This window comes from Branchiostoma floridae, chromosome 16, assembly GCF_000003815.2.
Source record: "Branchiostoma floridae strain S238N-H82 chromosome 16, Bfl_VNyyK, whole genome shotgun sequence".
Taxonomy (NCBI): domain Eukaryota; kingdom Metazoa; phylum Chordata; class Leptocardii; order Amphioxiformes; family Branchiostomatidae; genus Branchiostoma; species Branchiostoma floridae.
The window spans coordinates 603,007-626,118 of NC_049994.1; the positions used below are offsets into that span (position 1 = coordinate 603,007).

A 23,112-nucleotide genomic window follows, 5' to 3' on the forward strand; every position below is an offset into this window, starting at 1 on the left:
TTGAGAAACCATATCATATTCTATAGCATATAGATGACAGATTTTACCGACATTGACATTGATTGTTGTCTTGCACATTTTTGTTTTGTTGACAACAATCCCTTGTAATCACCTGCGAAAACTCGCACGCCGACGGGAAAGACGCCCGTGTAGTTTGCAGAGCTGAAACAGTCCTGGGTTACCCTAATATATTCCAAGCCAGAACTTAACCAAGCCATAGCGCTAAATAGGCATTGTAATTTGTATGCTGGAAATAGATTTGACAGGACTTGACCAAAGGTAGGCTTTCAATGTTTCGGCAGTGCTGTGTCGGCCAGCTGAACGCGTGGGAAAAAGTTGAAACGAGAGTGACAGTCCAGGGTTGCCTGGCGTCTTACACGGAGTGCCGGGGAGTCTGTGACTGCCGCAGACTCATGCTGATTTCGTTACTTATCGAGTGCGTAGAATGAAAAACTAATTATAATACTATAGTACCGAAAATACAGTTGTTCGTTCTTTGGAGCTCTTGGCTTGATTCATTTCCAAAAGTAAACAACACTTGTATTTCACTTCAAATTCCATCTACAGACCGGCAATGCAACAGCCTGGCTGTAACTATGGTTGTGATTGTGCCGGCAATGTAGGTTCCATATTTCCGCTCAAAACCACAAAGTTTGACAACATTCCTAACTTTCTAAACCCCACATAAAAGCAATATACACGCCGTGACGTCGTAATTACGGCGTGACTACACGCCGACTACATGCGTCATACCAAGGAGAAAAGTGCCTATAAAGTACATGTATGAACTATAACATATTTGGTCATATTTAATAGAAAGAGAGTACGTAGTAGTTCTAAAATATATAGCTGCACCATTCCAGATATGTATTTGCCGTGCACAGATATTCCTATAAAAATTCGAAGGTGGCTTTCCGAGCGTGCGCTGGTGCATGTTCCCGATCTTGATCAAGCACGGTGGCAATATCAAAGTTGCCGATGACTTGTGTTGTCCGTTTACGTTAGATTTTCTGCGCACATGTACAGGCGCCTCCTTTATATTCGATTGACGTTGCATTTATCTCAGTATTGTTTCAATACACATATTTTTGATTGAAGAAATATTTCCAAGAAAACATGAGTATGAGGATTGTTCTTTCGTGTTAGGAAAATAGCAAAAGGTTGGCTAGCCATTTTACTTTAAAAAAACAGCCTAGTTACTAGTACGTTGCACACGCTGTAGAACCCCGCCCTTCCGGCCAGACGTTGTTAAATTTCTGCCATAAATCAGGCTGTTTGATTTATAATTAATGGTGATCTCATGAATATTTCATGTATACTGTATACAAAGCATTGAATATTCTGAATATTACTGACCGCTCTCCACGTGATACTGCACCGTAAATACGGCCGTAATTACGATCGGATTTACGGCGTGTACACGATTACGCTCATCGTAATCTACGGTGAAACTTCCGTTCAGCGTATCGTTCATGGTAAAATTGCCACCAGTGCAATGTTTATGCTACCCGTCGCCAATCTATCTGACGTGAACAGTGACATTAGCTTGCAGACCCCCATACATCCAATCAGTGCGCTCCATGCTGTGATATACGGGAACACACCATACCAATTGCAATTCTGTTATTTCCTAACAGAAGGCGTAGCTACACGCAGGACAGGTCGGACCGGTTTTTCCGCCCCAAAACCGGACCGGACAGGGTTTTCCGCGGCCCAGACCGGACCGGTTTTTCCGATAACCCTTGTTACATACTAATTGTATGTCTTATTTTCTAGTTCACTAACATGAGCTTGTCGTGTATCGTTATATATCATAAATAAACCTATCACAAATTGAAGTTCTTAAGTTTTTCTAAGCTCCATAGGCTTTGATAGAAATAGTTTGTATTAATTTTGCAGAAATTCTTCCAACAAATAGAATAATCATTTAACTACACCGTGTCTGGCCGTATAGCTGGACAATCAAAATGGTGCCATAACATCAACGCTTACATTTAGTTTCAATATTATATGTAATATACATTTTTCCGTTTTGGGGGGTGGCGGGATTTTTGTAGCCAGTAAGTAAGACAGGCGTGTCGCGTACGTATACCGACACCATGTTTTGAGAACAAAACATTGCATGTGTATTGGAGGGAGGGGAATGCGTTCAGGGGAAATAGCAGTTAATTAACGTCTGTTTCTTTCAAAAATACTGTAGCGTGTAGATTTTCATCCATGGGTATCTCAATCCCAAAAGTTTAACAAACTAGCAAATTCGCAAAATTGAACATTATTCACAGAATTGGAACGTGCGTGTTTAGAACCAGTAACGCGCCTTTTCCCGCACGACCAGTAAATAAGCAAACGGAACAGAATGTTACGAAATAGACATGTTCAACTGTCAAACATTTTGTTGCAGGGTAATGTCTTATAATTCATGTAGCATGGGCAAACTTTGTAATTTCTAAAGTCACTCTGCGGTACCGTAAGTTGAATATACACACGTTAACATTTTATCAGGATCATAAGCTTTGTTAATGCAAGAAATAAGATACAGAGAAGTTTTTCGTTTCTTTATTGCAGGGATACTTTTATATTGTTTCCGTACCATTTTCTTTTAAAAAGCATTGATGGCAATTATCACTTGAATACACCCCATTCACTCAACCACTTCTCAAGACACGCAGTGTGCGGGTACTGCGAACTACCGGACATGGCCGTGTCTGGCAATGATTGGGGATATTCGGCACCGGACACACCATGGCTAGAAATTCCTTTATACGACCCGGACATGTCAAGTTCCACGGTAGTATAAGAAACCAGAAATTGCCAGAAATTCTCATGCAGTAAGTACTGTGGAATTACTGAGAACCACATACCTGCTTTGACAAAGTCAGAGTGTAGGTGAGCTAGTCCCCTGGCAAGTGAGTGGCCTAAACGACACATGCCAGTCCAGTTAACCATGTAGGTTTTCAGGTAGTGGTAAAGTGACCCATGGTGTGCATAGTCCATCACCAGTAAGTACTCCACTGTGCCCTCCATACCAATCCTCTCTTCTGCACCTAAGAAAGAAAGAGACCTCCTGGTCATTAGGGAGGCAGATTAAGCATTACCACAGCATCTAAACTTGTATGCTTTCAGTACTGCAGAAAGTATACAAAATGTACCCTTTTGCTGGCTAATTACAAGATGGGGATGTGCCAGGTCTCCCGTCCGGGTGAATGATGTAATTCACCATGTAGCTGATACGGTATGGAGGTTCGCCAGGCCTCCATCCTGGTGATTTGAAGTGAATTACCAACTCCCAACAGAAGGATTTGCACCAACACACACCGCACCACCGCACGTGTGGGGGTTCTTTAATGTGCATGGGGTGTGGCTCTCACCATACACGGGACCTCCATTTAACGTCCTATCCGAGGGATGGCCCTAGCCGAAGCTAGGTACTCTTTTTCACCTGAGTAAAGTGAGGAAAGACGTGTAAAGTGCCTTTCCCAAGGGCACAAGATCGGTAACAGGGCAGCCGGATTCGAACCCGCAACCTCTCGGTTCCGAGACGAACAAACTGCCACTGCACTACACAAATATTGGCTTTTTACAAGGTTAGTCAGTTCTGACTTCGTCCATGTTCAAGACATAGTACAATCTCATTAACAAGTTATAATCGGTTGTGTTGGACGGAAGACATGCGTTCGAAAATCTCCGAAAAATACCGACCATTAGTGGTTCGATCCTATGCTGATTTATTGTAGGACCCAATAAATCAAAGGGGGACATTTGCAGCATGTTTGTGCGTCCTTTTAAACGCTGAAAGTACGAATGATACAAATGTGCTAGTATGTTGAAGTAAATGTCAATATCGTACCGATTGTCTCATCCAGAATATTTTCAATTTGAATGCTCTAAAAACTGCTCTGGGTGCCTTTAAATTCTCTTCTTATTGGTTCACAAATGCTAGTGAAAATATAATCTGCATAAATATTTCTCAGTCAAGGTTTATTCTAAATCCAAGTTAATCCATACATGTAGGTTTTAAACTCACAAAGACTGAAAGAGCATGTACCTATAAACCTGATTACATTGTCATGCTCCATATGTGCGGTTGTGTAAATGTCCCTCTCATTCAAGAAGTTTTGCTTATGGCAAGGGTTGAAAACTTTCACTGCCACCTCTCTCTCATTCAAGCAGCCTTTCCAGACACACCCATATCGGCCACGGTCTGCAAAAAGTACAGAAATATATTGACATCATGACTACAAGAATATTATAATATCAAGTTCTATTTTCAGTAACAGTTAATTCCAATGTTGCGGTTCTAAATAAGATACATGTAAGACCGCTAAGATGGCCCCCACACAATCCTTGATCTCATGGAGGAACTACAGGTGAACTAGTTCCTACCCAACGCCAAGCTTCTTTGCCCTGGTTGAGAGCTTCTGGTGTTTATTTTAGAAGAACTAGATTTAGTCTAGAGCCTCAATCCCAGGTAGGACATAACAGTCAGTATTGGTCCTGTGTACATGTACATGTAGTTGCTCATCAATTTGACTTTGACTTTATTCAGTATGCGAGTTTCTGCAAGTCAGGTGCCAATGTAGTTCCACCCTGAGATCAAGGTTGTGACCAGGGTACAAGAGGCAAACATATACACAGTTTTGGTCAGAAAATGGGCAAAAAACTTCAATAGAATAATTTTGACTGCATTTATTACAAGAAGGAAAAATGTCTGTGGGTAATGGTCCCCTGTACCAAATTTCAGGTCTTTCGCCCCAGGAATGACGGGCATCTTTTCCCATAAAGATTGTGACAGGAGAAGAAGAAAGAAAGAAGCAGAAACAAATACAAAAAGTGTGGCAATGAAAATTATTGCCATGGCGACGGTTTTATTGTTTATAAGTATTAAGGATTGTTGTTATTAATTGGTTCTAATAGTCGTATTCCATTCACCTGGCGATAAATGTTCAGAGAGCATTGCTGTCAAAAGGGGTTCTCTTGTGAGTGAAGAGTGAACTAATGCTTCTCATCGATTTTTCAAATCAGACCCTCATTTACATAAATCATATCAGTTCATCAACTTCTCTAGCTGAATAATAAACAAGTCATGCTAAAATATTAAAGTCTTAGCAAAGAAGGCTATTGTAGTATTTTCTAATAATTTATGTAAATGAAACCCTAATTTACTTGATCTATGTCTGATAACGTTCAAATATCGTAGTTGCCAAATGTTCCAAGAATGAAATTATCATCATTAACCACTTTGATATTATAACAATTTCTCAATGATTGAATTAGATAACAATTGCACCACATAGAGCAAGTCATACAGGTACATGTTGAACTAGAGTTCAACGACCCCATACAGGTCTTCGCCAAATGATTCGATCTTTTACAACTGCTGTATTAATTCAGTTTGTCATTAATCATGCAAATAAGGCTCTCATTTGCATAAATTATATAACTTGATCATCGCCTCCACCGAACAGACGTGCGCAATATATGTTAAGAAAGGAGGCTTTTGTCGCTTTTTCTGATAATTTATGCAAATTAGGACCCATTTGCATAATTAATGTTCAATGATGTTCACCTGTTCATAACTTCCAAATGCTACAAGTTCGAAGTTCCCGTCATTTACCACAATGACATTATAGCATTTTGTCATTAATTATGCAAATTAGGTTTTTATTTTGCACAATATTCATCAATATTCTCTTTCTCAGTTAAAAAGGTCACATGTTGCAATGGTCCTATAACTGAACTAAGCATGTTTAGACAATTTCCCAATTAATTATGCAAATTAGCTTCCAATCTGCATAATTGATATGTGATATATCAAGCATCACGTGCCAAATATCCACATACCAAAAATCACAATCCGTCAACCCCTACTTGAGTTATTCCCTTTCAAAGTCTGACACTAAACCTATCCTGCACTTCCAAAACAAGCCGCTAGGGGCCCCAAACCTATACCACTTACTCACGGCATCAAGAGCTGTCCACCACTTAAGATTTATAGTTGCCGCATGTCCAGAACTCGAGATATCAAACCAGGAAGTTCCGCTGCAGTACCGTAACAGGCCGCTAGGGGACCCAAAATCTAATTGTTTCCAGGTCTCAACAAGACCTACCCACTTGCGAATATCAACACAATCCAATTAGGTGTTCTCAAGTTATGGTGGTCTTCTACAAACATACACACATACAAACGCTACCCAAAATATAACGTTCTTGGCGAAGGTAACCATCACATCGCTATCTCACAACCCCACATGTTATACATGATTTAAGCTCATACAATGCTTGTTTCACAAATCGGTTTGCATTTTTGAAACAAAGATATCAAGGGTGAAGAAGGCCACCAAACTTTTCAAACTCCTGGACACATGGACCTTTTTCACACTTCCCATAATGCATTGCGACAGGGTTCCGGATATGGATGTTGACTGGGATGTACCACCCTTGCCCAGGGTGCGAAACCAGGGTGAAAACAGCTAAAACCTTCAGTACGAGGGCGGCAAAGCATATAAACTAATGATTTGTCTAGCAGATATAGTTACAGTGCACGGGACATGGTAAAAATCACTTTCTGACAACAAAGAACAAAGGCCTGAGACGAAACGCAAGTCGTGACCCATGAGGTCATCGGGTGAAACCAACTAACAGCCACAGTGGTGCCGGCTTGCTAGTTTATACTTCTGACCACAAAAATTGGAAAATTCTCAGCCCTAATAATAGTTTTACTGTATTTCCCGGACAAGTCATTAGTTTATATGCTTTGCCGCGCTCGTACTGAAGGTTTTAGCTGGTTTCACCCTGGTTTCGCACCCTGGGCAAGGGTGGTACATCCCAGTCAACATCCATATCCGGAACCCTGTCGCAATGTATTATGCTGTGCACATGTATATCGGGATGTGCCCTGCGACTGTAAAGCTTACCCGTAGAGGTAATGGTTCAGTCCGGCATAATGCAACTACGCACACGCAGACTTTTGACATTCCTGTACAGTTTTTGGAATTCTTTGCAAACGGTCGCACACTATACTATGAGGCTCACCCATCAGGCGTCGCCAAAATCAATACTGTAAGAAGATTTCACCCATATCTTAAATACCTACCTAGAACTTGTAGCAGTTTGAGATTATCCATGTCCAGACTAGGAGTGATGGAGATGTCATCTGTCAGATGCATTGTGTGGTGGAGCTCTCTCTGGGATCCTGAATCCAGAATGGCAGAATAGCATTTTCATGAATGTTGGACATATTCATTGTTACATTGTGAAAATTCAATGATGCAAATCATTGACACTTTTCACATTGGAATTGTGAATCTGACTGGAGCCAAATTCAAACAAGTCAGCTCCTGCATGTACTTAAAGTTTGTAACAAGGCTGATTATGAACTGGTCGCTGTAGACATGATAGATACATGGATAGATATATGTACAATATATACTCAATGCGGACAGACCAACGATAGATGATCAATGACCACCTTTGTCTTAGAGTGTCCAGTCCTGCCTAAATCCAAATGAACTCCTTCTAATTTCACTTAATTGACCACATAGCAGTGACCTTTGACCCCGATACATGCCAGTTATTGTCGATTCCTTGATAGATGAACATTACCAGAAGAAAAGTCAATACACGTTGTTCTGGATACGCATGTATGTAGACTACATGATTATTTCCCTGGGTTATGCTAACGTCATATTTCCACAAAGGGGCCCAGCCGGATATGAATGAATGAAGACCTTTATTGTACAATTTTGCTCAACCGGGCTAAGTACAGGTCACAACAAATCAGGATATATACATACATAAAAGTGTCACAAATCTAACCAGAGGCCCGGGCACTTTTGCACTTCCAGTTGGGGTCCTGTGGGTCTCCCAGCGGCTGCCGGGTTATTTTTGGTCTTGAGTGGCTGCCGCGCTATTTTGGGGCTCGGGCAGGGCCCGGTTATTTTCAAGTCTGACTTAAAATCAACCAGAGGCCCGGGCACTTTTGCACTTCCAGTTGGGGTCCTGTGGGTCTCCCAGCGGCTGCCGGGTTATTTTTGGTCTTGGGTGGGGCCCCTGTTAATTTTAAGTCGGACTTAAAATGAACCAGGGGCCCGGCAGGGAAAATGTTAGGGAAATATCAGCAGTAAAAAACTCACTTTCTACAGTGTAACTCTTCTCAATGGAAAGTCCCACAAGCATGAGCAGGTCATAGAACATTTGGGGCTTCATGCGCATAAAGACCTTAAAGTCGCAACAATGTTCTCACATTAGCTTGCTCTTTAGCGTATGGTAGAACCAAAACATGGGTCGGCGCCTCAACCAGAGCCTTCTTCTCTGGCGCTGATGTTCTGTTTGTCTCTCTTCTTCTGCTACCCATGTAGCAAGAACAAGGATGCAACGGTGGCAAAGCCTTTGCCACCATCGGACAGTGAGCTGAGGGACCTCTAATGGGACGCGTGAAGAAAAAATGATTTGTGACTACATCATGACCCGATGTCTACCCGGCTTCAGAGCCCGGCCGGGGCCTAGATCGGTTAGACATTGCGCAGACCCCCTGGGTAATGTGACGTAGGCCTTTAGAGGGGTAAATGCCAATTAACAGTTAGTATACATTATACATGTAAGCCATGTATGGTGCAGTATAAGGCCTCACTTACCGTGCCAAACTCTGATCAAGAAGTAGATTGCAGAAATAATGATGGCAGTAGAACACACTACAGTCATCACAATGATAGTTGTTTCCTCCTTGTATGTGCTGTGCTGGGCATATGCTGGAGATAAGAATAGTAATTATTCCTGAGTTTCTACACAAACTGATGTTTACACGCTAAAGTAAGGAAGAAATTTTAAACTTTTTGGCAGCCACCAAGAAGCAACATAAAGTTGTCTGTACAAATTGGGTGAAAAGCTAAAACTCAAGGCATGTAATATACAATCATGTACATCTGTTTAATCTCTCCTCATGACCATGTTTTCTCTGATGGGAAAAACATATTATGGCCCATTATGGCAAGCCTATATGAGAGAAACTTGACCTTTTTGTTGAATCATTAATTTTGCTCCACATAATACCACAGAAAAAATAATATTTCAGTGTAAAAGGTTATATTAAAAATGTTTCTGAAATTTTCTTACCTGGAGTAGGATAAGGTGGTACATGGGTAACCGGTGGAATATACTGGTCTGTCACGTTATTGTTGCACATGTTCCCTTTGCAGCAGCAAAACTTAGTTTTGTTCATGGAGGGTGGGGATGGGCCACGGGTGAAACATTCTGGCTCTCCACACGTGTGCTCTTTACCAGGATGGTTCCAGCAGCCTAAATATAACAACTGTCATTTCAGCAGAGTATAAACCGGATAGTGAGTGTGTGAGTGTGTGTGAGTGAATTTTGTTGGACATTTATTTACTATAATTTAGTAGATTCCAATTACTGCTTAACATATTCCAATAGAAGTCATATAATATGTATATGTCATAGGGGAGATTGGATTTATCCAGGGGAATTCGGAATTCCAATCCCCAGGGAAAATTTGAATTCCAATCTCTCCTAGGGGAATCTGGAATTCTCCTGGGAGATGGGAATTAGTGGAATCTGAAAAAATTAGAATTTTCTTAGGAGAGATTGGAATTCCAATGTTCCCTTTGAAATGATAATTAAGCAAATTGAAATCTAACAAATTTGCATAAACAATGAGAAAATTGTATGAACCCACTTTGTGCTATTGTAGGACTATTGCAAAATCCTCCATTTGTCACTGACAAGGAGACGAATCTTGATAGATAAATACTATGCAAATAAAAACCTAATTTGCATAATCAATGAGAAAATGCTGTAATCCCACTGTGGTAGATGACTGGACATTCTTACTTGTGGCATTTGGAAGTTATGTACAGGTGAACATCATTGAACATTAATTATGCCAATGAGGAAATCATTTGCATATCATCCAAAAATGCGATTATCATTAAAGCCTTCTTTCTGAACATAGATTGCATATGTCTGTTATCTGGGTGGACGAGATAATCAGCTACAATAGTATAATATATGCAAATGAGGAACTTAGTTCCATGATTAATGACAATCATAATTAATGCACCAGTCGTGAAGTTATAGGGGCATTCCATTCCATAAGTGAGTGTTATTTTCTAATAGATGATATTTTTTGGGATACATCCCACTTTTCCCAAAGTTACCTCATTTGTCTTTTCGACAATTATTTTCTAAATCCAAGCACCCCCATACAGGCCTGCTTCTAATGTACTGTCACACTTTCTCGCTAATGGCAGGCGGGATAAGCTTGCTAAAGCAATCAAGTGACTATCATACAATAGGGAGATACAAAAAAAGTTTGAAGACTACATGTATCTCACCTTGGGATGGGGAAATTTGGCCATTTAAGTATAAGGAGTTGAAAGTCGGCCAACGTAAAATGGCGGCACGAAAGCTGCTTGCGTGGCCAGCATTGGGCACAATTTCTCGCTAACAGTAGAGTCGCTTAGCTAATGAAAGTTGTGACTATCAGACTTAAAGGAAGGTACACAAGTAGGTTAAGGGACTCTTGGAATACAGAGCTTTGGTTACATTTATGGACCATTCTGCTCTAAAAGGGTTACTTTTAGGGACCTGACGATATTTACCGGGGGGAGGGCTGGTGCATAGGTGGGGGGGGCCATTGAAAAATTTTTTGGCCTGGGGGGAGGGCCATTCAAAAAAATTTTGAGCCGGGGGGGGGGCATTGAAAAAAAATTGCCTTAGGGGCCTTGATAAATAAGCAAAATGTGCCCCTGAAATGCAGGAAATGAAGTTTCAGATGGTCAAGATTTCAATTTTTCTCTGGACGTCCCTTGCGACGGCTTGTGCCTCCGGCGCACACAACACTTCGGCACTCGTCGCCATCAAAAATCTCTTCCTCTGACAGAAAATTGTCATTACATTTAGCATAGTCTACCAGCGAAGTTTATCCCTCAAAATGCAGAAAATCGTGTCTCAGAGGGTCCAAACTTCATCATTTGAATGACATTCAAATGATTTGACAGACCTACCTTGCGACGGCTCGTGCCATACCCGGCGCTCGAAATCGTGGAAATACGTTGGGGGTGTCGTCGCCCTCAAAACCATGTGAAGTTCTAAAATAAAGGCTATTAAACTTAGCTTAGTCTGCCAGCAAATTTTGCCCATCAAAATCTAGGAAAGATCGTTTCAGATAGTCAAGATTTCCACATTTTCCCGGGGGAGCATGCCCCCTGACCCCCAAGGATTACGTTGAAATAGTTCGCCCTCCCCATACTGAGAAATTTTTTGCAGCCGCCTCTGTCGTGTGATTCCATGTTCGCACGAAGTTTAAGAAAACTATAGAAACTAAAATTGGTATAAATATCAATCCTGCGTGCATCTGTTCTTTGTATACGGAATGGTTCACGGACGGCAACGGGATAAAACATTACAATGTTTACTTTCGTGACAGCGGGCTCTCTGCTGCATATGACGTAATCATGGTGGCGCGAAATTTTTTTGGCAAGTTTGTAGGTTGCAATTGGCCGAAATAACTCCCGTTTTGGAAAGATTGAAGCAGTCTTGAAGCGGTTTTCGTAACGATATCGCTAAAATGTACCCAAGTCTCTTCCAACTACAACATTAATTTGTTTTCTTGTGTAAATTTCGTACATGTGTAGTGGAAAAGATCGCCTTGGATTACCCCCCCTCCCCACCCGCTTTTCTCTTCGTTGATGTGGACGCATAAAATCCACATTTTTTTGCCTCCCAGAATGCGGGAAATTTCGTTTTAGAGGGTCAAAAATATCAAAATTTCCCAGGTAGCATGCCCCTAACCCCCGAGACCGGTCAGGCCTTCGGCCCTCCGATCCCTGGACAGCCTTAAACAGCTAGCCGTCGGTCTGGCGGAAACGCTCAGTTTCGTGATCTTGCATATTAAACGTTACCAGAGACTTTTTTCACATAGATCGGAGAAGTGATATCAGACAAGGTAAGTCTTATAACCGTTGCAGCGTGACTGTAACAACATCAAGTGCTACATGTTTGTTTGGGCATTGAAAATTTTTTTAACGTCAGGTCCCTTATACGTGGACAAATTACTACAGAATGACCCACAAATGTTCTGATGACATTTGTGTACAAACAGTCTGCTCAAAAAGTGATCCTAAAACATCATTTAGTATCAAAATCTATACTAGTACTATCCGGTAGCTGTTCCCATGGTTGAAGTCACGTCCTCTCCCACCAGCGCACAATGCATTGGAAGGGTCCTCAGGGGAACTCATTGTTGCCCCTGCGTTTAAGCTTCCACTTGGGTTAAGTTTGACCAAAGAAACTTGATTCAAACATACGTCGATGTAGGTTCGACATCCAGGTAATAAGATACGCCAAAAAGTAGTTACTCAGCAACAGCACACAAGCCAAAACGGACGCGTTCTACCAGACGATGAACACAAAAATCAAGCAACATTTTCCAGTGAAGACCATCAAAACTCACACAAGCGACAAACCATGGATTAGTCAAAGAATAAAGAACCTTATACACCGGAGACAACGAGCTTTCAATACAGGCGAGAACGAAAGATGGAGATCACTGCGCAACAAGGTGCAATATGAGATCAAGAAAGCCAGAATGTCATTTTATAAGAACAAAGTCAAAACCCTTCGGACAGAAGATCCTTCAAAGTGGTACAACACGATCAAGACGATGGCGAATACCGCGAACAAAGGTCTAACACTGAACATCGAAGGAACTCCCCCAGAGGACCACAGAGCCACTGCTAATGCCATAAACAAGGCTCTATCTACTGTTACATGTTCATTGGACCCTCTTGACCTAACCAAACTACCCGCGTTCGTCCCGGGAAGACCTGTGGAAGAACTCTTACCTTGGCAGGTGTACGACAGACTGCGACAAATACAAGTAAAGAGCGCTGCCGGCCCAGACGGACTACCAAACAAAATCATAAAGGAGTTCGCCTACGAGATCTCCACCCCAATAACGTCGATACTGAACGCGTCTTTGTCGGAGGGGTATGTCCCTGTCCAGTGGCGCCAGGCTAACATTGTGCCGTTACCTAAGACCCGACCTCCATCAATAGAGGAGTTACGACCCATTTCACTCACTCCAACACTAGCAAAGGTCGCTGAAAGACTCATATCACCACTTTTGTATTCTGACATTAAGCACGATATCGATCCCTCACAGTTCGGGTGCCTCCCTGGCCATTCGACAACTCACTGCCTGGTCGATATCATCCACCAACTAGCAAAAACAGCAGATCAAAGGGGTACCATAACGAGCCTCGTAACAACTGACTTCGCAAAGGCCTTTGATAGGGTACAACACCTCCACGTTGTCACAAGTCTTCTGAACCTTGGCCTTAGACCTTCAATCGCGCTATGGATTTGCTCCTTCCTCATGGACAGGGAACAAACAGTGGTCTACAAAGGTGCGGTTTCTGACTGGATAACGACCACGTGTGGCCTCCCACAAGGCACTGTTCTTGGCCCTTTGCTATTTCTTGCGCACATTAACACTGCAAGCCAAGATGCACTAGCAAAGCATTGGAAATTCGTGGACGATCTGAACCTCGCTGAAAGCCGATACATCCAAGCCATGTCTACTATTCAAACTGACCTCAGCGACCTACACAGCTGGGCAGAATCACGGAACATGAAACTCCACCCCAAGAAGTGTACAGTTCTCCATGTCTTCTTCACACGAACTCCACCTCCGCTACCACCTCTGTCCATCGCAGGAGAACCACTAACAGTAGTCAAGGTCGCTAAACTGCTTGGACTGTATGTACAGGCTGACGTCGGCTGGGACTCCCATGTCGACCACATTATGAAGAAAGCCAACCAAAGACTTCATGCTGCGTAAGCTAAGACAGTTTAACCTTTCCCGCGACGAGTTACTGCTCTGCTATAGGACGTTCGTTCGCCCTACTACAGAATACGCCGCACCAGCATGGCATGCAGGTCTCACCACACAGCAACGGGCGAGGATTGAATCCATCCAGAAACGGGCCTGCCGTACGATCCTCGGTGCCGACTATACATCCTACGCTGAGGCCTGTCAGACACTTGAACTGCCAACCCTCGACAACCGTCGCCGCGAGTTGTGCCTCAAATTCGCCCATCACCTGTTGTCGTCTGAAAAGTTCAGAAACTGGCTCCCACCTCACCGTGGCGAGGTTAGCGGCAGACGAACCAGGACTTCTCACCTGCTTGACCCTGTCCATACGAGAACTGATAGGTATAAAAGAAGCCTGATTCCGTATATGGTGCAGGTGCTTAATAACACTTAAATGTTATGGACTGTGGACTATTTGGACATCCGAACAACAACATCGCTATTGTGTGCCACCCTATCCGGCAAATGTATTCTATTCTGTTTATATGCTGAGTTTTAAACTAATTCTGTAATTAAGCTTTTAAATTATGTTGTTTTTTCAAAAGTGTAAGCGCGATCATGTTATATATGCACAAGCATAATTCAGGTAACTGAGGTTGCCTGCGAGGCCTTGTACATAGTGTATATGTTTCCTGTTTCCTGAATAAACCAATCATCATCATCATATGGTTTTGGTATAAAAGACCTGTTTCTTCCAGATCACTTCAGTGTCACTGACGAAGGATAGTGGATTCTATTTGAAACGTCTGACCGTTTCCAAAACCATATCCAGTTGCTTGAGTAACTACTTTTTGGTGTGATTCAAACATTATCATTTATTCTCTGAGGAATTATAATACTCGCTTCTGGAGTGGAATGCCCCTCTAAAATCATTTGGCAAAGGTATCGGGTTGTGGAACTCTAGTCTGCAAATGTTTCTCCCTTGACTTCATATCGATGGACATGTAGGGTAAAACACAGGAATCACTTTTAATCAAATATATCTCCTTTACATGAACTCCTGTGTTAGAGACGGTTATCTGACTTTTTCTGAGGGGCTAGGGTTGACTTGATTCCCAGTGCAAATAGAGAGGCTTGAATAGCGAATTTGTTGCAAAGATAACAATTTCATAATTGTGAATGATTTGGGTAGAGAAGATCTTCAACTGGTAACGTTACAACTGTATAATGTATGGAAATGAGACGTTACTTGCAAAATCAATGAGTCTTGAGAATATGTCCATTGTAACCCTAAAGGTTAAATGACATGAGGTATGAGGAATACCAGGGGAGAAAACATGCAATGCATGCTGGAACCGAGAATAAAATTCTGTACCTTGTTTGAGTATCTTCATCTCATCTCCCCCCAAAGCAGCCTCCCAGAGGGCAAAACAGATGTCCTTGTCTTGAGAACACTTCATTGTCTTGTTATCAGCCAGGACTTCATCCTGAGCAATGGGTTCTCCATAGTGGTCCATATCATCCTCATATGTGTAGTCATGGGCCCGCTGATCTGGATCATAGTACGCACAGTACGTCGCTGTAACTGAGAAAAGGTCTGCAAAATAACATGTACATCATTGTTAATACATGTACTGGTAAAAGCTTAGTACCGGTAACATTCAACGCTTTTTCAGACTTTTTATTATACAGCCAACTGTGACCAAAGTCAGTGCATTGCATACTTTATTTCTAGATATACAGTTCAAGATATACTCATACAAGAAAAGGACTGCAAGTCTGCAAACTAAGCAAGAACTCATTGCAATACAGTCACATGATAACCTGAGTACCATCCTCCGTAGTGACCGCTGGCTCACTACTTTCGCTTGCTAACCACGGCCACTACGGAGGATGGTACTCAGGCTAGTCACATGAAGCTTGTAAGACCACAAAACAACACAGCCAAAGCATTTATGCAAGAAGCAATTTGATTCTGTGCACTTCAATAAAACATTGATATTAAAAGAAAATGTTTGTTTATCCTCCCATATGCTCAAAGCTTTCCCACTAACCATCTAATGCCAAACTGAACCACTTGCCATGAAGACCGCTGTAATATGTATATGTAGCATGATCAGCTCCCCCCCCCCCATTTTCGGGCAAAAATTGAAGGAAAAAAGGGGTTTGAAACTTATCAATTATGACTAAGTTAGTAAGCATGTTTTCTACTGTTTGAAGTAAATAGAATTACATATACACCAATTTGTAAATTGCAGAGAAAAATGTCGGGATCTACGGCCACTTCGATCCCCACAACGTGAACCTTAACAACAAACATGGCATCCGCGTTCGCGCATCGTCGGCCTCACACTCGATACGTTCTCGGGCTAACATCGCCAACTTGGCTGGCAGAAATTCCCAAATTTGGTAATGAACGGATAGATGAGATCATTCTAAATACAATGAGGGGTGAGTAAGTCTATTTCACCATGGGGTGGATTTTCATACAGTTTCAATTGATTTTTACCCACATTTTGATGGATTGGTTTCATACTTGGTGTGTTGGTGGCCTGTAAATGATGAGATTTTGGGCCCCCCAGAGGCTTCCCTTGGTACTGCAGCGCAACTTCCAGTTTTGCTATCTTGTGTTCTGAACGAGCTATGGTCATGAATCTTGAGTATTAGATAGCTCTTGTGCTCAGAAATAAGTGACATAAGTTTGGGCCCCCTAGCAACTAGTTTTGGGACAGCAAGGGCATTTTTGTCAAAAACTTCTGAAGCGGATAACTCAAGAAGGAAACAACGAATTTTCATGATTTTTGGTATGTGGGTTCCTTGCACAATGTTGTACAAAATACAATACTAATTATGCAAAATAGGAGTACATTTGTATAATTAATTGGACGAATCACGTAACTGACAATTTTATAATGGTTGTGGGCATGTATGGACAAACCCAAGGTTGTATCATTTTGATATGCTAACAGACCAATTACGACTCCGTTTACAGGATATATATGTCACAGGAGAGATGTCGATCCAGTAGAATTGTCGATTCTCCTAGGAGAGATCTCGATCGGAGCTGGTCCTAGGGCCAGCTCCGATCGGGGTCTCTCCTAGGAGAATCGACGATTCTACTAGTATAGATTGCGATTGGGGTCTCTCCTAGGGCCAACTCCAATCCAAACTCAAATGATGCTAAGATATTGGAAACAGACAGCGATCGGGATCTCTCCTAGGAAAATCGGCGATTCTACTAGGAGAGACCCCGATCGGAGTTGGCCCTAGGACCAGCTCTGATCCAAACTCAAATGATACTAAGATATAGGAAACAGCAATACTTTTTATGATAAACAATGATTCTATTTAGTATTAATGCAAACCTACTTAAACTCATTAACAACTACACACAAGCCTACTTGTGTCACTTCTACAATGTTCACTCAAGACAAATACAAGTCTGACTAGTGTCAGTAGTGAAATGTACCCAATAGGTGTGAAATAGTGAGTATTATCTTGAAACTCTACTTAATCTTTTGACACCTGTTTGACGACTTTTAGTTTATAGTTGTTCCAGTTCTTCCAAGCTGTGAAATTTGCATACTGACACATTGATCGCCCGTTGGTGCCTTTCACACATTATAAGATTTTTGCCACTACTGTATCAGAAATTACTTTATCAGAAAACATACTCATTTACCATGAAAGTGATGCTATATACTATAGTCTACCTTGAGTAAAGTTGAAGAAGCGACCCTATTGTGGTAGTCTTGAGTGAACATTGTAGACACAAGTAGGCTTGTGTGTAGTTGTTAATGAGTTAGTAGGCTTGCATTAATACTAAATAAAATCATTGTTTATCATAAAAAGTATTGCTGTTTCCTATATCTTAGTATCATTTGAGTTTGGATCGGAGCTGGTCCTAGGGCCAACTCTGATCGGGGTCTCTCCTAGTAGAATCGCCGATTCTCCTAGGAGAGATCCTGATCGCAGTCTGTTTCCAATATCTTAGCATCATTTGAGTTTGGATCGGAGTTGGCCCTAGGAGAGACCCCGATCGCAATCTATACTTAGTCTAGTAGAATCGTCGATTCTCCTAGGAGAGACCCCGATTGGAGCTGGCCCTAGGACCAGCTCCGATTGAGATCTCTCCTAGGAGAATCGACGATTCTACTGGATCGACATCTCTCCTGTGACATATGCATACAAGAATGGCATTCTTCTATCCAGAATAACTCAAACTTTCCATTTATTCTACGCTAAAGGAAAGATACGGACAAAAAAAGTATCTCTCGAATGTACACAGTTTTGAACTTTGCAGAGTAATTACAAAGATAAGAATCTCTAGTCACAAACTAAATATAGAAGCCGGAAGATATACAAAAATTCCCGTGACCAGAGGTTTTATCCATTCTGCCCAAATGAGATCAAAGACAAATGTCACTTTGTTATGGAATTGTTCACGATATAATGACAAACGCACAGAGCTGTTTACATTACTTTCCGCTTGCTCTAAAGAATTTGCTACTCTCTGTTCAATAGATAAATTCAACTACATTCTAGGAGGCGATAACCTGACTGTGTACAAGCAGGCAAATATATCTACGAATGCTTATACCATAGAACCAATAGTGTAAATGACATGCTAGATCCAATATGTTGACTTATTCATACCTTAAATAGATATCCATATATGTGTGTTTAGTTGTACTGTAAGTAGTTGTTATACGTGTAGACAAGGGCTTTAGCCAGCTCGAATTTTTTTTCCGTCAGCCAATTACAATCATCGTGAAAACCGCGAAAATTAATTAGAAGGACTGGACTGAGACCTTGAAAAACGGGTTTTAATGAGATTATCATATGCGAAAGGGCGCCAACACATATTGTCAACAATCATAACAATAGCAAAACAAACAGTGTGTGGCTTTTACGGCCGTGGACGGCGTCCCCAAGCCGCCTGTAGCTTCCAACAAGGATTTTTGTCCTTCAAGGTTGACGGATTGGTTTTAAAATTTTTCCGTCAGACACAGCAAATCTCCGTCAATTGACGGAAAAACGGACGCTGGCTAGAGCCCTGATGTAGACCTTACGAAAGTTGCTGCACTTTTGTCGTGTCAATAAAGATTTCTGTATAGTCTGTCAGCAAAATTTGTCCCTCAAAATGCAGGAAATGGTGTTTCAGAGGGTACTCTCATGTCCCAAATAAACATACCCCCCCGGAATAAACATACCCCCCGGACAAATCTTCAATATCTAATAAACGTACCCCCCGGAATAAACATACCCCCCCGAAAATGACCAAATTGGCATGTATCCAACTGTGACCATGGTACTTCTGTCCAAAGAAAAGAAGATGATGAGCAGGTAGGTTCTTTTTATTTATTTATGCCTAAGAACCACATCAGTTAGTTGTATAAATAATAAGCTGAAGAACTAGACATCTTGTTCGAATTATGATATTTTCTTAATTTTGTAATAAAAGATACAGAGAAACCTGCTTTAGGGGTCACCTGTCTATAGGGCCCACCTGGCCATTGCTGTCAGTTTTCATCGGTCCCTTGGATTTTTCCCATTGACCTAAGCATTAAGAAATAGTCTATAGCGGTCACCTGTCGAATGCGGTCGCGGCCAGACGATTTTCGGTCCAGCCACCGGCCGCGTTACGCCGCGCTAAATTATCCACGAGGGGATCACGTTTTTTTCAATTTCTGCACTACATCAGCAAAATGTAGGCTCAACTTGGACTCTTTATGAAGGAAACATTTAATAAAGGAAACATCATACAAAATTATGTGATTTTATACGAAGTGTTTCCACCTAAGTGTTGTTGAATAATTTCACGTGGTGTTTTTTCTCATCTCAGACTCTTTGCACTTCTACCCTTCTCTACATCGTCATTTCTGTGCAGACTGGAAGACTATATGGGCAGATTTTAGAAATAGACCGTCTGTTCATGTATCTGATGTTTTAGGTTCTTGAAATGCATGTACGCTGTCCCAATTTTCGTATTCCGCGGGCCAAAAATGGAAATCTCCGTCTTCACGTATTTCTCCAAGATGGCGTCGCAGCAGCTAATAAACAAGGTCACTAGGGGTCAGTGGACGACTCCACTTTTACCAAGGTAAATGTCGCAACAAGAATTCTGATGTGTTGCATAAAATACAGTGACTACGGTATAAAAACGATTAAAATCTATTAACTGAAAGTTAATTATGTGAAAACTAGACTAAGGTTGATTTTTGTTAAAGAAATAAGCCTACGTAGAGAAAGTTTTATTTCGACGTGACCATCTCGGCATAATGGCACATGCATCTACAAAGGGAAGTTGTTGCGGTTTGATGCAATAGAAATGACTATGAACTTGCTGTTTTTACCGACGAATTCCTGTCGTTTTGGAGAATTAGCAGCGTCAAAACGCATATCACAAGGGAAATGAAGTTTTAGTTGTTATTTCTACGTCCAGCATTTTAAATTATTATGTGAACGAATCACTCTTCCGCCTCGCTGCCGAAAGCGCATGGAACCACAAGACCGGAAATTCCTCGTGCAAGGTGCTGGTTTACGATGTAAACAGAGACTGTAAACTACTATTAAATTAAAACTAAAAGTTATTTATGTAAAAATTGTACTTCAAAACGTCAGTGTGGTGTCTTATTTCCTCCCAAGAACAACATTTACTTCATAGCATCATAGCGAGATCGACTGAAATCACCGAAAGAGTACCGCGTATGCATATACGCTGCTCATGGAAAGCCGCGCCGTTTTGCCCGAAAAATAGTAAATTTTTTGCAAAAATACCGCGGAAATATGGGCAAAAACCCCAAAACTTCAATTCTTTGAGGGTCCTGGCTTAGCAAAGCCCCAATTTTCAGAAAAAAAATAAACGTACCGTCCAAAATAAGAACGTACCGGGTGGATTGTGAGGCTGAAAAAAATAAACGTCCGGGACATGAGAGTACAAATTTCAAAATTTTCCCATACCTACATTATGATTATGACAGTTTGTGCTTTTGGCACTCGAAATCTGATCATGATTGGGGGCATTGCCCTCAATCACTTAAAGCTTAAACCATGTGAATTTCTAATTGAAATGCCATTCAACTTAGCTTAGTCTGTGAGCAAAATTTGCCCTTCAAAATGCAGAAAATGTTTCAGAGGGTCAAGATTTGTCGGCGAAGTTCAGCCAAAACACTATTAAGATTTGCATAATGCAGTTGGAAACTTCGTAATTTAGCGTAGAGCGTAACGAAGCGTCCATAATTTTGCGTATCATGTAGCCTGCCCTTCCGAATTTAGCGTAGAGCGTTGTCGGTACCACCCCTTGGGGGCCCTTGTATATGGTGTGATAACGTCGGTCCTTTGCTATAACCACTGAATAAAACCATAGGTGTGTTGATCAGGCAAAGTAGGTCACAGTGTTGCGCGGGTAAACAAGTGTGTTGCTCATTGTACGTGTCGGCCACGGTAGTTTACAATTTGTTGGACAACCACAAAGATAATATATAACGTTACTAATACAGGGCTCGAAATACCACCTGCATATAGTTTGATGATATACAGGTTAGTGCAGGTAAAATTGGAGCAGTGCAGGTATTTCTGGTATCTACCTGCACCTAACCTGCACTGGTCCATGTACTGGGTTTTATATATAAATTTCCTTTGATTTAGATGTATAGGGATTGTTATTAGCTGCATTGACTGTTACCACCTTTAAGTATAAAAGAAACAAAAATAGCAATGGTATGATCCGTACTTCCAAAACTCAGAGTGGTGCAGGCAAAATTATATGTCTGGTGCCAGAAATATTCAATGTTACCTGCACCAGTGCAGGAAAGCACAAAAAAGTATTTCGAGCCCTGAATAGAAACGTTTAGATGGTTGACGTTATATTTTTGTTTGTATAATACAAACAAAAACATATCAAACGTCAACCTTCTTCGCTAAAGTATAAAAAAAATGTATTCACCAAAACATCTCACATTATATTAAAAGCGTAACGTTAAAAACAAATGGAACATACGTCCAGCTATCCAGCCGACCACGATGGCGGCGGCGCAGCAGACAGGGGCGGTCCCGCGGGCCATGTTGGGTTTGGGCGGCCCCACACCGCACAGCCGACTGTCTTTTATCAGTACTGGGAATCACTGACCTGTGAAGTCCATCTGTCAAAATATCATGAGAATTCGTCACACTAATTTGTGTAAATCCGACTAGCTACAATCTAATTCCACAGATCATGCATACGCATTTGGATTGAAAATTAATAGTAAATATAACAAATGCACTGGTAACGTTAACGTTAACTATTATAATATAAAATATGGCCCCTGCACAAAACCCAGACGGAAAGCCAGACATGGGTAACGTTAGGCCTCTTAAAAACGCTTCCACTGCGTCTTCTACGGCCGATCTGATAGATTTTCTGTATGCCATGTGAAACATCTACGGTCAAGATGATATTGCTAGTGAAAGTTTAGAAAATGATGGTTACGGGCGGTGTACATACGGTAAGACGCGGTGCAACACCAGATCCAGACGGTCCAACCTTGCGCAGCCTCCGCCTCACTGCGTCTGCGTGATGACGTCACCTCATATTCCCCTGACACGGCCAGACCCGTGAGTCATGAGCAGGTTGGATGCTTAAAAAAATAGTAAATTTCAGGATGGCGTCCACCATTTTTTACCTTCGCCATTGAAGGAAGTTATGTTTCCGGTAGCTGTCCGTCTGTGAGCTCGATAATTCGAGAACGCCAGGATTGATAACGTTAACGTCATATTTATTATTTTCACTCCGTGTACCGTAGGTACGGTAAGTTACGGAGTGAAAATATTGTATGGAGAGAACCGCTTTTGTAGAAACATCCTAGTACTACTAGGTACGGTACACAGAAATCCATGTATTAAACCTTGCTCTTAAGGCGGAACTCGGGGGTTTTCCAACAGATATAACTATAGAAGACAGTGTATGTATCCGTTCTTATGTTCTCGGGCAAATTCACTCCTCCGACGGTTTAGTTACTGCTCAGCGGCGGTAAAAAGTGAGTTGTTCTCAGCGTACTGCTCCCCGATGTATTGTGCTCAAATCTGGGGCAACTACAGCGTGAGTGCTATGTCGAAACTGCGTGTGGCATACCACAGCGCATTTAAACTCCTCTTTTCGGTAGGCAGGCACACAAGCACTAGCCTACTTGTTTGTTAGCAATCGGACCGACATGTATGACGCAAGGCGCCGCAAGGTCACCCATGCATTTGCTATGCGCTTACTGTCGTCTGACCGTCATCATCCGATTGCTTGTCCA

General features: G+C 41.7%; 1 protein-coding gene across 1 annotated transcript in view; it reads right to left on the reverse strand.

The window, feature by feature from the left end:
• Positions 1-22,455, reverse strand: part of LOC118403893 (bone morphogenetic protein receptor type-2-like) — a 50,340-nt gene extending 27,885 nt beyond the window's left edge. Inside the window, exons 1-8 of the mRNA XM_035802748.1 lie at positions 22,320-22,455; positions 21,834-21,975; positions 15,207-15,428; positions 9,112-9,294; positions 8,634-8,747; positions 7,094-7,192; positions 4,046-4,201; positions 2,862-3,044 (exon numbers count right to left, since the gene is read on the reverse strand). Coding sequence (XP_035658641.1) covers positions 2,862-3,044; positions 4,046-4,201; positions 7,094-7,192; positions 8,634-8,747; positions 9,112-9,294; positions 15,207-15,428; positions 21,834-21,897 — 1,021 coding nt within the window. The 5' untranslated portion in view covers positions 21,898-21,975; positions 22,320-22,455. The remainder of the gene's footprint in view (positions 1-2,861; positions 3,045-4,045; positions 4,202-7,093; positions 7,193-8,633; positions 8,748-9,111; positions 9,295-15,206; positions 15,429-21,833; positions 21,976-22,319) is intronic.
• Between the last annotated feature and the right edge of the window lie 657 nt (positions 22,456-23,112).